Genomic DNA, 15198 nt, shown 5'->3' with positions numbered 1-15198 from the left:
CAAATGTATGAACGTGAGTGAGTACGGGTACACGTGGATAAGAACGTGAGTGTCAGTGGGCATGACACGTGAGTGGGAGCGAGGGTAAGTGCGTATAATAAAATAATTAATAATTGTCACTTAGTCTGACTGAGTGGCCGCTTAACTGACGACCTATGGCGATACTCTTAAAAAAAGTGTTACAAAAAATGTGGTTTAGAGGAATAGGTAAAAGAAGTACCAAGGAAAGCGGCAGCCGCATTTTGTTTTCATAGCTTTAACGAATAACATTGTGAACCTGCCTCGGCATTAGCTACGCGGGATTTTTTTTTAAAATTGCATAAGTGGGTGCTAGGGTGCAACAAGAAAGAAACACGCACTGTAGTGCCATTTCGAATGATCTTGCTGGTATCGATAGCCGGCATGGAAATCAGGGTCACGGTGGTTTTTCTGTGTGTGTTTCCAACGATGAGTTTCTATTTCACGGTTTATGCCCAATAGGGCCGTGCCCGACGCGCCATATTTTGCACTTCTTGCACCGAACGGGTGCTGAATGGTGAGAAATCGTCACTTGTGAGATGCTCGTGAAAACAATGCCGGGGGAATGCTGCATAATCTAAACATATGCACGCGTCGACGTCACGCCTTCCACTTGCTGAGAAAGCGCTCACCGCGGCCGCGTTCGCTTGACCACGGCCGTTACAAAGGCCGTGGCTTGACACTCCGTCACAATTAACTACAGAATCTAACTCCGTGGCGGGTTTTAGTAACGTTGGTGGTGGCTAACGCCAGGCATACGTTGGGTTGACTCGTAGATTTAGGGCGTCAGCTGTTAGGAACACTTCGAGCGAAAACCAAGCCCCTCCTGTATTGTCTCGTTCGGGCAATCACTTTGGGCTTAGATTTTACACTTGAGGGTGTAATTATACCACGAAACAATAATTGTCATCAGCCATGTTTACATGTCTTTTCTTTAGAGCTGTGCGCCCGGAATTTTCCTTTATGAGACGCAATATACCTCTCCGCGTCCGTTGGATTTCCGTACAGGAAAGTGCCAGCTGCGCAGCGTGGAAAACGTGACTCATGACGGCTATTTTAGCACGATATAATAACGCCCTGAAGGGTGAACAATATTCAAAAGGCCATGAATGGCATTCAAATGATCGCCGAAGGAAAACGAAAAAAAAAAAAAACATGAAGAAAGAATCGAGGTGAAAATTCGTATAAACCGTGCATACCTTGTGTAGATGAGTCTGTTAAAGTTTGTCTGGTGAAGCCTGCAATCAATTAAGATCTTTGCAGCGTGCATTGGGAGCACGCTGCAAACATCTTGAAAGCAAACATCTTGTAAGCAAACATGGGTGTGGCATATGTTGCAAATTCGCAGGAGCGTGTCCGACATGGGTGTTCGATGAGCGTGCAAGCGCGTCGTGACTGGACTCCACTGCCAAAACGGCTGGGCCGACAGACAGATGCTCGGGCTTTGGAAAAGAGAAATTAATACAGATGAATATGTATACATATTCATCTGTATTAGCAGTGTGTAAGATCAAGGGGTCGGCGTGGTTTGATGTACTGTCCGATGTCCTTGGCTCGCTGTCCACCCTTACGAGTATGAAAAACTGGGCGGGTGGTGGCGACCATGGTCAACCAGGTCTGGATCCTTTCCTGTAAGATAGGCGCACGGGAGAGTCGCTCTTAGAGTCCCTTCACGCAGAAGTGATTGGCGTAAATTTGGTTGGCTCGCACCACTTTGCGTGGGTGACGCACAGATTCGATTCCCGGAATGAATGCAGGGAAGCACTGATCTCCTGACCAGGTGTCCTGACGGTGCTGCATAGAGAGTCGTCGCGGATGATGGTGTGACATACGTCTCACTCTCGGCGTCACCGGAGGTTACTTTCGCAAATGTTTTTATTAAGAATTCTTACATGCAGGAGACTATAGGCAATCGAGGTGGAACGTTGTAGACAGTGAGTAGGCCCAGAGTAGATACTATAGTGACAGCCTTAAGCATTGTCTCGTGAAATATGAATATAAATTATTAAAGAATATGTAGGGAACATTGAATTCATTTGGAAATCCTTCCGGACCTTTATATGGTCGCTTTCAGCCGACGCTGTTCTTAGCGTCAGCTAAGCGTTTGAATCTATCATCTGTTTGCAAACATTTATGCCAACTAAGTGTTCGCGTGGATCTTTCTTTATTTGCGTGAATATTGCGGATATGCGAAAACTGCAACTAAGCGAACATGCCGATCGACAGGAGAGTAAGACAAGCAAATTGAGTTCGACACTATAAGCCAAATCAAAAATAAGGAACTATAGTAAAATCGGTATTAAACGGCAGCTTTTGTACAGTGGAAGGGCAGGTTTCGCGTGTCTTTAGAATCTGCATCAGAGAACTTTACAATAGAGATACGTTGTGAACCAATCGGTTTCTTTATATGCATAGCGAGCATTTAGTAACGGGATTCATGATTGTTGGACATATGCACCGGGCGCAAATGCTGGTGGTATTAATAACCACCGGCAATACCACCATCATGATCTTAACGGCGGCCGGGTCAGCTGCGAAAGAGAACAACGCGGCTAGTGACAAACCATGCAGACGAGGCAATATCAAATAACAACGATGTAGACGGTTCCCGTCATATTTTGCTTGCTCGCATTTTCGCACAATTTTAAGGAGGTGAAAAGATCCGGTCTTCAGCACTCAGCAAGCTTTGTGGTTTGTGTAGCCGTATCGCTAAAATTAAGTGCACCAGTAGCTTCACGGCAAAACATGCCGCTAAACATAACGAAGTGGGCCGCGAAATGGGTTTGCAAGATCCCTTTGGGTATGCATGCGTTGCTCTTGCCTACCCACGGGTATACAGATTACCTTCTCATTTTCGGGAGTGGTGCTTTACCCACAAAATTAAGGATGTGCGTGAGAAATGAAAGTACGATTTTGGAACGCGAGCTTCTCAAAGCATACCTAATTACAAAATACGGATCCGTACAACGTGTCATCGCGTCCTCTGTTATGCATGCCGATAAAGCGCATGCAAGTATCTAGAGCAACACAGATACTTTGATTATGTTAGATGTGATTGCAGTGGTCTGGAGCATGCGCAAAACGTTGGGTTTGCGGTTTTCTTCGAATGAACCGACAGCCAAACGTCTTCTTTTCTTAGCAGCTGTTTTCTTTGCTTTTATAGTTTTCCTTTCTTTCTTCTTTAGCAGGCCCTCACGGGGTCCACACAGTGCTCTGTAGAACACCGCGGTTCTGTCAGCTTGTGATCTTCCGAAAGGATTTAAACGTGTTTAGTGAGACATCTGTCTTACTGAACGCGGCATCGGCTGTGCGCGATTCACGCGCAGCGTCATCACACCGCGTGGTCGTAATATTCGCAAAGCCCCGCTGCACTGCCGGCACTGCATCGCAAGAGTGGCCCGTCTCCCGACACGCATTTGCGCTGCTGATGTATATGGCAGAGTTTCATCTTAAGTGACGAAACCGCCTCTTTCTTTTCTATTCCTCTCGCCGCTTCCTCTTTGGCGGCTCTTCCCGGCACGGCCGTCATGAAATCTCTCTCCCACCCATCGCTCCATCACCCGTGCGGTAAGTATGCGCCGCCGCCTGCGTGTATTTACTTCGCGGCTTCGCAATGCTTAACTTCACGGGAATGATAGATGGATGCGATCTGGCGGGCGTCACCAAAGTGCCTCGGCACTTCCCTCCCCACTCGCACGTATAGGTGCGCGCAATGTCTTTCGTTTCCTTCGTCTTCCCCACGGGCTTCCTGCTCTTGTGGTGCCACGGTATTTACTGCTTTCGCATTCAGAGTGTTCCCCGTATGTGTTCCTAGATGCGCCTCCTCTTCTCTCTCTCCCCCCCCCCCCCCTACTTTTTTAAGCTTAGTCCGTTCCTTGACCTCCCCTCCGAGAAGTGAGGGGCGGACGAGGGTTGACGTGCGTAAGGTTTCTCGTCGAATAGACAACTTGGGGCGCTGGGTGTGTACCAGTTTTTGGTCAATACCCCAGAATGGGTACGGGACACATGCGTCTATAGAAACCTTTGCAATATGTGTCGTATACTCATCCGTGCTCTTACGCCTCTCGCCAACATTCCTCCCTCGACAAGCATCACACGTCGCCTTCGTGCTCATGACGTGGGCAGCTAATTCAGCTACAGGTGACCAAGCTGTGCTTGTGTCACCCGCTGCTGCTGCAACTTCGCGAACTCAAACAAGCTTCGCGTCATTTGTAGATTCCAAGAAGCATTGGATCGTCGTGTTATTTTTTAAGGTGCGAATCACCTTATGCGCCCTGGCTGTCGGCGTCTCCTGTCGTAGTCACGGTAAGCAAGCGGTCGTGCTCGCGCTCGGCACGCGCTCGTGCCACTGCTCCCGCGTTCGTCGCCATCTTCCACAGCTGGCTGCGTTGCCGCTCATCGTTCCAGCGTAGACTTTCACTTCTCTTCTGTCGTCGTAATGAGGAAGCCGCTTTTACGGGGGCATGAGCCATTGCTTTATGAGAGCATTAGTGGTGCATCACTGCAGGCTTCGCACCTCCCCAGGTTTCACGTTAGTGGAGCTGTATTTCGCTCAATGGGTCATTTGACACTTACGCATAAAATTTAATTCACCGCTCAAACCGAGCCTACGACTTAACTCGGGCTAACTGTAATAACTAATAAAAACTAAAACAGTAAGAAAGGCGTCCATAATGGCCAAATTGCTGAGGGAGTTTTTGCTTCTCCCGTCTTGTTTTTTTTTTATTCATTTTTTTGCGCTTCATTGACGGACCGTCATCTTTTAGCGTATCCTTATAACCACCAATGCTGGGACAGGGAGTCTCGATGCAGATTGCATGTGCTTTTATGTCGATGATACAAAAACACATACGGCAGGTGTCGCTCTTCGGATACCGCTTTGACTGTCCGTGTGTTACCTTCGATAATCTGCATTCATTTACTTCTGCTTTGTGATACTGTTACATAATACTTTACCGTTCACTTAGTTTTCCCCTGCATTATGCCAGGGAACCTTTCTGCGAAATTAATGACAGAAACGCTGACGCATCTCTCGGCAAGCTTGGGGAGGGATGTCTCAAAACTGGCGCTAGTCTCAGGACTCCTGCAAATAGTACAGACGTTGTGCCCTGCCTACGCTGAAATGCAGAATTGAAACATGCGCCATTAAGAATAATTAAGTTATTAATTACCAATTATATTTTAATAACTAGTTAGTCAGTGACTGTCAGTCTGTCACACAATTTAGTCCAGTCGCCTGCCTCTGACCATTCGTTGCCAGAGGCAGAGTCACGTGATCGCGGTAAACACACGCGCTGCCAAAAGCGAACAACAAATCGTGAATGCCAAATGAATTATGAGCAGAGCGTGTAAGCCAAAAGCACGTGTAGCTGCCCAGAAAAAGCCGTTCCTTACCGAGAAGGGACGCAGACGGCATGCCGATGCAAGTTTCACGTTTCTGAATGACGTAATTAATACTCTACTACCTCTCTGTCAGTCTTACTTCTTTCGTTGAATTTGGTCTGAGTCAACTTCTATTACGTGACGCGAAGGGGTGATTAAGCCTGTATCAGCATGTCGTATGTGTACTTTTGATAAGGAACTGCCTTTTATGGACAGCTGCCTGCTTATATATTCTGGCTAACACACTTCAATTAATTCAATTTCACAATTCGCATTCATGCGTTGTCGTGTGCTTTTTGCCGGTGTGTAAGTTCACAGCAATCGCGTGACTGTTGAAGCGATCTTTTTATATAACTCGGAAGTTTGTACTCGACCTGTCGTATGTGTTTTTGTCCGCGTATGTTAAGAAAAAATATCACCGCAGCTTCACTGACTTAAGGTCGCGAACACTGATGAAACAGCAGAGCTGGTGGCTTCGACTTGCATTTTACTTAGCTTTAACTCCACTGTTTTCTTAGCTTTTAACTTGGATTTTACTTAACTTTAACTTATCTTTAGCTTTACAGTGAGGGGTGGTGGTAGTTGAAGCCACCAGCTGCCCATGTTTCATCAGTCTTCGCGACGTTAAGTCAGTGAAGCTGCGGTGATTTTTTTGGCAGATTTATGTGTAAGTGTCGTTCAGCAAGATTAAAATATTTACAACGAGACATTACTTTGTGTATGCTTCTTTTATTTGTCGTTGGGCCCGTGCTCGAGCAGCTTCCCGTCGTCTTTCCTGCCGCGCCGCTTCTTCTTCCGGAGATAGTTGCTTCTTCGTCCTCGCCATCCTCGTCGCCGGACGTCGGAAGGCTCTGCGCCGACAGTGCACGCTTTTATACTGCTCGGTTGATGAATTCACACACACACACTAGACGGATACACGCACACTAGATGGACACACACACACATATTGTCTCCGTATTTTGCGCTGTACTTGTGTTACGATGAATTACTAACACGCCCAAGCCAGTAACGTTCAGTTATCTGGTTGAAAACAACCCCTATGCTGGAGCAACGTAGTGGCTCATTGCTGTGGTCATGAAGCTGGATTGTCTAACATATAAGACTGCTATTTATCTTAATACGGTAGTCTCGTGGTAATTACTTCTAAGCTAAGAAATAATTATATATATTATATACAGTGCCATGTAAAATATGCAGTACGTCAGTAACAATTTCTGAGGTCAATTCAGCGCGCACGTGTAATGCGCGGATCTGAGAGCATTAATCATCAGCTGCAGGTGTGGATATTTGTTGTAAGTCCTTGCTTTTCTCATGAACAGAACGCTAAAAACTAAACGTACCCGAAAGACAATGTCCCCTGACAGTTGCCCGTTTGTCCTATCCTACCCTGCGTGCAGGCGCCACCTACTGCAGCTTCAGTACAGTTCGGGCATCGACGACTTAGGTTCGATCAAGTGGGACATGGCGCTCTGCCTCCTCGCCGTCTACATCATCTGCTACTTCAGTCTCTGGAAAGGAATCTCCACCTCCGGAAAGGTACCTCCTCTCTCTTTCTCTCTCTCAGTCTCTGGGCCAGACCATTTTACTAGTACGTTGGACTGTTAAAAAATACATACGTTGACTGCATAAAATCTAAGTCTATCCCTTTTCCCCTATTTTTGTCTGCTGTACTGAGTAGGTATACTGACCTATGTAACCATGATATCGAACCACATCAACCAATCGCGATTCCGGAGACAGAAAAGAGAAGGTTTTGAGGGCGCTCACGTCGGCCTGCTGCTTCCAATTATCGAGCCTACCCACGTTACGCCTGGACGTGACTTCAGCAGTGCTCAGGGAACGAACTTCAAGAAAGCTTGCGCAGGTTTTAGTGTTTTTCTTCACGTTTTGTTGGTGTCTGTCACAAGTCGCTTCAGTTCGGTGGCACCACCTCGCGATGAATGAAACACCTGCGTGATCTTTAATTCCTTTACAACTGTAAGGTTTATACTTCTCCCCTTTTTCAAGTGCATGTGATGCCCACAGAGATGTACCACCAGCAGAAATTGAAGCGCGTAACTACATGAAAGTGCGACGTGTAAGTGCTCTGTAGCCGGTTTCTAAGCATGAAGTGATCCCAGGCGTATGTTCTGGAGTTGGAATTAGGCCGCTGCTACAAGTGCAGGTGAATCACGGTGCATGGATTTGTATATGACATGTGAATGCTTAACAAGTAGCTTTGGCGCCGTCCATTTAGGCTCATTGAATGCATTTATGCGAGGCGTCTGTTCCTAGCCACTACAGCATCATGAAGATAATTTTATTGTTCCCTTTCATATTAGAGCGCAGCTCTTAGGCGCCCGTTCCTGCATCGTGCGTCGGTGTCCCTCGATGTAACCGAGCGAACGAGCACAGCGAAGGAATAAAGAGCGAACGTGGAGCGCAGCAGGGGATGAAAGACGGCCATAGCGAAGAGAACGCGAGGAGGAAAGCAGAGGAAGAGGGTACGGCGAAAGCGTGAGAAGAAAAGCGTAGTGCCGCGCAAGACGTCATAAAAGCGCGCGTGTCGTCTGTTCACCGATGACTCTATCGATAAGGCATGCGGCGAGCGCGTCTACCGATACCATATATGAAAAACAAAGCGCTGCATGAGCGGAGGTCTGCGGAGTAGCGTGTGTCGATTAGCGAGGCAGTCGCGCCGCACTTTGCTCCGTTTGCAACGTGCCGCACGAGACGGATTGTCCGCGCCAGCCAATATATCGCGAAATGAAAACACGTATAGAGCTGCGCTCAAATTTCGCATTAGGGAGTATCGTAATCGTCGGGATATGTTTTTATTGGTCGAGAGAGTATATTTCCAAATGGCAAAAATTTGCACGGCGATAAAAAAATTTTGCACGAAGTCACGATATATATATATACACGATATGCACGATATATATATATATATATATATATATATATATATATATATATATATATATATATATATTTCCGTAGTCCACTTCGAACGCATGTGGTTTCTTCAGATTGCATCACTGTTTTTTCGACTTCCTCGCTGAGCGTCGTCCCGCATCTCAACTAGAACCGATGGACAAGCACTTTCTGCGGCTTCAGAAGAGCAGGTGGATATCATTCATGTAATGAACAGCTGACATACGAAATCGTGAAACTTCACCATCACGTCCAACATAAAGACCACGAAGTTGTCTTTCAATGGGTACCGGGTCATTGTGGAATCAGTGGCAATGATTCCGCAGATAACGCTGCTCGCACATCACATCAAGAAGAGCACAGCGTTCCAATTCCGCTTTCGAGGACAGACGCCGCAAGGCAGCTTACGACACCTGGCTCGCAGTCTCTCTCTGACCGAGTGGAACTCGCCAAACTTAAGACATACACGACTGCATCGATTAAACCCCTCACTGCTACTCCGACCTCCATTCGGACTTCCTCGACGTGAAGCTACGTTTCTCTCTCGCCTTTGGTTAGGAGTTGCCTTCACAAAGGCATACTCTACATTATTTGGAGTGACCGACAGTACAGCATGCGAGGTCTGCGGCACCGAAGAAACTATCGACCACCTGCTGTGCCACTGTCCACGATATGCCCCAGAAAGACAAGAACTTGCTAACGCGCCAAAAAAAAAAAAAAAAAAAAAATGGACAATCGGAGGCTTTTCGTGCAAGTGCTGCTGGAACACCGCCCCCATCGCTCGTCGGACCACAAAGTGGTGAAGGCACTTTGGTGCTTCTTGAGGACGACGGGCTTGCGTGAACGTATTTGACTAATAGTGCAATAGCACACGTGTCGGCGAACTCACCGCTAGTTTCCTTCTTTCCTTTCCTCCTCTCTCTCCCTGTAATCTTAGTGTTCCCCTATCCCATTCCCCCGCTGTAGGGTAGCCAACCGGACGTTATTCTGGTTAACCTCCCTGCCTTCTGCTTTTCTCTTTCCTCCTGCCCTTCCAACTACTCCTGTAATATGAGTCATGATTTCGAAGCGACTCTTACCCGTCACGTGAAGTCATATAGGTCGAAGTGCATAAAGGAGGACACACTCCTACTATCGTTTACAGTGCGTCAGAAGGTATTACGATGTATGCGAACATGACTTCTTCCGCAAGCATGGACTACTTTGTTCATGTTTCTGTCAAGCTGAAACTCGGCGGACAAGGAAATCAGGCCATATAAGGACACCCGTTTCCAGCGATGTAATTAGAAATGGTAAGTCTAGTCGTAAGACATAAAAATACGGCAGTGTGGATTGCGAATCAAGCGCGGGTAGATTATTGTAGGTAAATTTAACAGAAATAAATGAATTTCGACAGGTTATGTAAAGCTTGGTGTGTTCCATGACAGAACCGGCGCCAGTGGAAGGGAAACAGTCGATTGCGGCGGGTGACAAGATGGATGTGTGATGAACTTGCAGGCATGTGATAGTCTTGGTTAAATCAGGAAATGGCAGTTAGAGATCACTGGAAGATGTTTATCTCCTGTTGTAGAAATAAATTTCGCCGATGTCTATTTTAATGCCAGGTCAGTCACTGTGCCGCGAACGGGGAGCATCTAGGCAGCCATGTGGCACATGATGAGTTGGGCGCCCGACTCAGCTGGAGGAGGTGCGTGGTTCGCATCGCAGGCGTCTGTCTTGTCCGTCTTCACAGGGGTGCGCTCCTTGGGAGATGCTTCGCACAGATCGCTGTGCTAGATTTGTAAGAACTAAACCAAACGAATAAAAGATGTGTGGTGAGCGCTATTGAGTTAAGCGCTTTGTACATCGTGGCGTCTTTGCATTGAACTTAAAATCTTCCTGCCCGTGGTTAAGCGTGAAACGGGTAAGTGGATCGTTGGCTGCATTTCGTCGATAGCTCTAGGACGACGAAGAGAAGTACAGCAGGCGCAGACGAGCTCTGTGTGTGTGCTGTCCTTCTCCTGCCTCGTTATCACTGAGGTGTTCTCTTGCCAGTTATCTGGACCTGCACTCTGTCTCGCGAAGAATGCTGCGTCGTTGTAGAAGCAAGGGTTTGTGTCGGCTGATTAGGGGCCATAATCGCAAATACTGTGCATATGCATTTGTTCTATGAGCGTAACTTTCGACGCGTTACATTAGCTTACCGTTTTGTAACCCTATTTTGGCCTATACGTAAAAAGATAAAGAAAGCATGGGTGGAAGGGAACACTTTCAAGCAAGTGTGTAGAATTAAATCCACACCACTATAGATGAAGTCGCAGTGAACGAATAAATCAAAAATAGGCCGTCTTTTTCCCTCTCTCTTTTTTTTACGTTTTAGAGTATTCAAAATCAAAATTTGGAGGAAAAGTCAGACAGAGAGCTCAGTCGAGCACAGTGTCGGGCGCCACTATGGCAAGGGTGGCGACCTCTGGCGTGGTCGATACGTCGGTCTGGCTGCCGGGGTGTGCCGGTGCAGGTGGCAGTGCACTTCCGGTTAAAAGCTAATTGGTTGCAGCCGCCGGAAGTGCGGCCCGGAGAGTCGGCTGACGGCGCGGCAGCGAAAGAGTCAGGGGGCCAAATCCAATATGGCCGCTGCAGCCGAGTGGCTTTTCGTGTCGCCGGGGCCACCTTGCAGCGGGCCAGAAACAGATGCACATAAAAAGCGCAAAATAAGTCATCTGTAGAAAAAAAAAAAAAGAGGCACGCATAGCAGACAGATCGGCGAGGGAAGGGCCATCGCGTAGGAAGTCACTGACCAACGCATAGAGGAAAGGAAATAAAGTAGGAGAGGCTGAAGTGAAGGGCAGATGAAAATATGAAAACGGGGATGACCATTACCTCTACGCCGCCGCTTAGCGTCAACGTTCTCTGGCCTCTCCACGGAAAGGGGCGGCGATACGCTTGGCGAGCCTTTACGGCCACAGCGATCCCTTTCGCGGCATTGAAGCGACCGAAAGGGCGGGGCCTTTGTGTTCGACAAAACCTGCAGAACACATCTGTCCCTTTTCTTTTCCGTTAGGCACACGTACTTGTCCTGAAGCGTTTCGCGTCTTCGCTTTGGCGCCACTTACTGGCAACCTCTTCTTTCCACTGTAGCCTAGTTACATTATCCGCTGCTTCGCCTGGATGACTCGAGTGGCCTTCCTGCTCCGGAAACCTGTTGCTTAGCCGCAGTGCAACAGTGCTTCGCGGCAAAGGCAATTTTCTTGTTTGAGTTTAGTTTTCTCTCTCTCTCTCTCTCTCTCTTATATTTGCGGGTAAAAATCGACAGCAACGTTAGCGGTTTGCTACGTTTCTTTTCGTTTTCAAAGAACGTGGTCCACGTTACGGGGCTGGAAATGGCCACTTTGTGGAGGATAATTTCTTACTGCTTAAGCGGCAATATGGCCCACTTACCACTTTGGCAAAGATGTGCATTATATCACGACGTTATTATTTAAATAAATAAAGCATCTGAATAAGCTTCTCAATTCCGCCTATTAGAAATAGGTAACGATTCATTCTCGACAACTAAATGTTCGTGAATCAATCTGGCTTTTCAAGGTCTTTTTGACCTGAGGTTGTCTTGTTTGGCTTGAATGAGCTTTGAAGTTAGCGCTGCGGTCTTTATCAGGTATATTAGTGCTTCGGCCGTATATTCTCATCTTCGTTCTGCTCTTGACTGCTTTTGCATGCCTGCTTTTCCTTACGATGAATACCTACTGACTTGCTCATCTTTCAGTCGTTCGATGCCTAGCCTGCATTGCATGGATGATTACCTATAAACGAAATTGCAAGAATCGGCGCCGTAGCGCGTTGGCTTACTCCTTTGGCTGAAAGGGTATCTGAGAGAAAATGTAGTGCTTGCTGGAGACAGAATAAATGGAACGTAGAGTTTGTCGCAGGGGCATGGCTAGTGCCACTTTTATTGCGAACAGCTGTCATGAGTTAGGGAATGGACTAAACGTGTCGGTTACTGGCCGAGCAGATTCTTCGGACTGCGCATTACGATGCGCAGTAGGGAGGAAAGAGCTTCGACACAGTGGATGTGAGTATGGACAAAGTTTCGCTTCGGCTCTCGCTGTCAGTGCAGTTTGTCGCCACTGAACACGAAGGAACTCGCAATCAGACCGGGGCGTGGAAATCCACATACCGAGGCCTTCGCGTCGACTTGAGTGAAGACGGAGGCCCAATAGGAAAGGCAGCCCGGGAGAGATGCGCGTTCTTAGAAAACAAAAGACAAAATATCGTGTTGCAACTCGAAAAGAAATGAACCGTGGAAGAAAAAGAGCCGCGAGATAATGTCTCGTAAATGCGGTTCGCAGTTTTTTAGTTGAGAAAATGGAAGGGTCATTGGAGCCTGCCAGCTTTTTTTGTTAAGATATTGTTCCTGCTTTCCTGACAAATATGAGCGAAAATATAAAATTGCTGGCCCTTCACGCCATCTCCGTTCACTGAATGCCCGTTTCTTTGGCACTTAATATAGATAGCCCCGCACTTTGCAGAAATTTCTCGCCGGTAGTTAGTTAATTGTTCGTATCGGTAATTAATTCAGTAATTCTTTAATTATGCTGCAGGCTCGGTTGTGCCTTGAACAAAAGCAATGGTTGTTGTGTTGCAACGCCCACTGTATCCGCCTGTCGTGCATCAGCCGCACAGGGTGACCGGATAGGAGCAACCCCGGGAGACTGAGCCCTCACTGTGCCGCGCAGGTGGTGTGGTTCACGGCGCTGTTCCCGTACTGCGTGCTCTTCATCCTGCTTATCCGCGGCACCACGTTGCCCGGTGCGGCCCAGGGCATCGCCTACTACCTCACGCCGGACTTCAGCGTGCTCTCCAACCCGAGGGTGAGCGACACTGCGCAGTCAGTATTTGGCATGCGGGCACACTCGCGGCTGCTTGCTATAGAAATCGATGAGCACGGTGCACACGCTCCTATCACCGGAGCTCTATGCAGGCCGAGTGATACGCCCCTCTCGTGCGGATGAACTTGCTATGCTTCGGATCTCGAAAAGTTGAGACAAGTATGCACTTATAACCACCCTTCCTAGCAATGTTACTAGGACAGGACAGAGTGCTGCCCTTCAACTAACACTTTTTATTGAGGGCAGTCGTTGTCTTTTCGGCTTCTGTATGTGCTGTAACAGTGCCAGAAAGGACGCGCGCATAATCAACTAGCCATCCAGTAAACATTATTGACGCTTATAACTAACTGCAGGGTGCTAGAAGTTTCATTTCATGTGTTGATTTAATGACTCATTATCAACCGGTGTAGGACGAACGCTCGGAAACATTCGTTGCGCACCAGTTCACCGCGAACCAAAACCAAACATGACTCCCTTACGATTGGGAGGAGGCATAATGTTGTACCGCGGTAGTAGAACGATTGTTTTAATGCGACAGCATTATATGCCCCATTACGCGAAAATCCGGCGTCATCGGCGGCGGCATGGCCGAGCGATGGTACCAAAAATGGCTGACGGCTCAAAGAGTGAAACACGTCAGAAACGTTCGGATTGACGTCAAATTTTTCAGAGAAGTTCCTGTTAACAAAGTAAATGAATGACTTTGAAAAGAAAATTTGGTACATATCGGTATGGGTGGGGATCGAGCCCGGACCTCCTGGGTGCGAGGCGAGCACTCTTCCCCGACGCCAAGGCGGCTCCACGGCTCTGGCTGACTAAAGGTGTGCCTAGTGCGTGCGTGATTGCACAAGTCACGTCTCAACCATCTGGCTGACTAAAGGTTCCACCAAATGGACTACTATAATGCTTTCGCATTTCCACGCGTAAGCAAGCAGTCTTAAGTGTCTCCGCCGAATTTTTTTGTAAAGTTGGTTTGTATTCTTGCAATTATTATGACAAAGTATCTGCTGTCGAAATGCGCTGCCACATACGCTGTTGTTGCGCGTGCTATATGACGCTCGAAAGTTACGTCACACTTGGGCACAATGCTGCATGCAGCGCCAACATACTTTGTGCCACACTTTCACGACGTACGGAACTCTCCAAACTGGCGCTAGTTCTAAGATGTATATGAAGTCGCCTAGAGGATAAGCTACGCTGTTTACTTGCCCATTTTTATTATGCACCACCCTAATTATTCTAATTAAAAAGACCATTTCTGAATTTCTAGAAGTCAGTGGGCTGATTCAAATTATGCGCATTGCCGCCGATAATGATGTGCTGTCGGAGTGCCTTTCCGTACTGATACATTTTCCCCCTTTCCAAACACCAGGCACAGTTGAACTTCCTTTTCGTATATTGCGTGACGGACCCTGCACCTTGTTTTGACATAAAAAATGAGTGATATTTTGGTCGTCCAAGATTGGGACCACGAGATTATTCGCTAACAGTTTTCATTGCAGCCATTAATCAACGTGACATCATTTGGCTGCCCTTGATCATTTACTTTTCAGGTTTGGGTGGATGCGGCCACTCAGGTGTTCTTCTCCCTGGGTCCCGGCTTTGGCGTCCTGCTGGCATTCTCCAGCTATAACGAGTTCCACAACAACGTCTACAGGTCGGTGATGCACGTGATGGCCGGAGTGTACATGCTATGCAGTGCAAGGCATTCGCGCAAGAATGCGAGCAGTTTTTGGGAATCATTACGACACCTTGCGTCAGTGCACTGGTATCGAACACCCGTACTAACAACGGAGGAGATTTTCGGACGAATAAAAATAAACTGATGAGCATGACTGGCACTCCCAAGCCAGCTTACCGATATGTCCTTGAAAGGAGAGAGAGAGAAAGCACTCTAATGAAAGACAGATAATTCTGCAGGCGTATGTGTAGCCGCTTACATGCCACTCAGTGTGGGGAACGGTGCATTATACTAGAATTAAACAATAAGCATGAAACTTGGGGCATAACAAAGAAC

The 15198-nt window shown here is 47.5% G+C and overlaps 1 protein-coding gene across 1 annotated transcript in view; it reads left to right on the top strand.

The window, feature by feature from the left end:
* The window catches only part of LOC119446770 (sodium-dependent dopamine transporter), a 75040-nt gene that overhangs the window by 35083 nt on the left and 24759 nt on the right, over positions 1 to 15198 (top strand). The window contains exons 4-6 of the mRNA XM_037711311.2: positions 6801 to 6939; positions 13029 to 13163; positions 14735 to 14838. Coding sequence (XP_037567239.1) covers positions 6801 to 6939; positions 13029 to 13163; positions 14735 to 14838 — 378 coding nt within the window. The remainder of the gene's footprint in view (positions 1 to 6800; positions 6940 to 13028; positions 13164 to 14734; positions 14839 to 15198) is intronic.

This window comes from Dermacentor silvarum, chromosome 3 (assembly GCF_013339745.2).
Source record: "Dermacentor silvarum isolate Dsil-2018 chromosome 3, BIME_Dsil_1.4, whole genome shotgun sequence".
Lineage (NCBI taxonomy): Eukaryota > Metazoa > Arthropoda > Arachnida > Ixodida > Ixodidae > Dermacentor > Dermacentor silvarum.
Note: the sequence above shows the minus strand (reverse complement) of the source record. Positions and strands in the feature narration are given on the sequence as shown.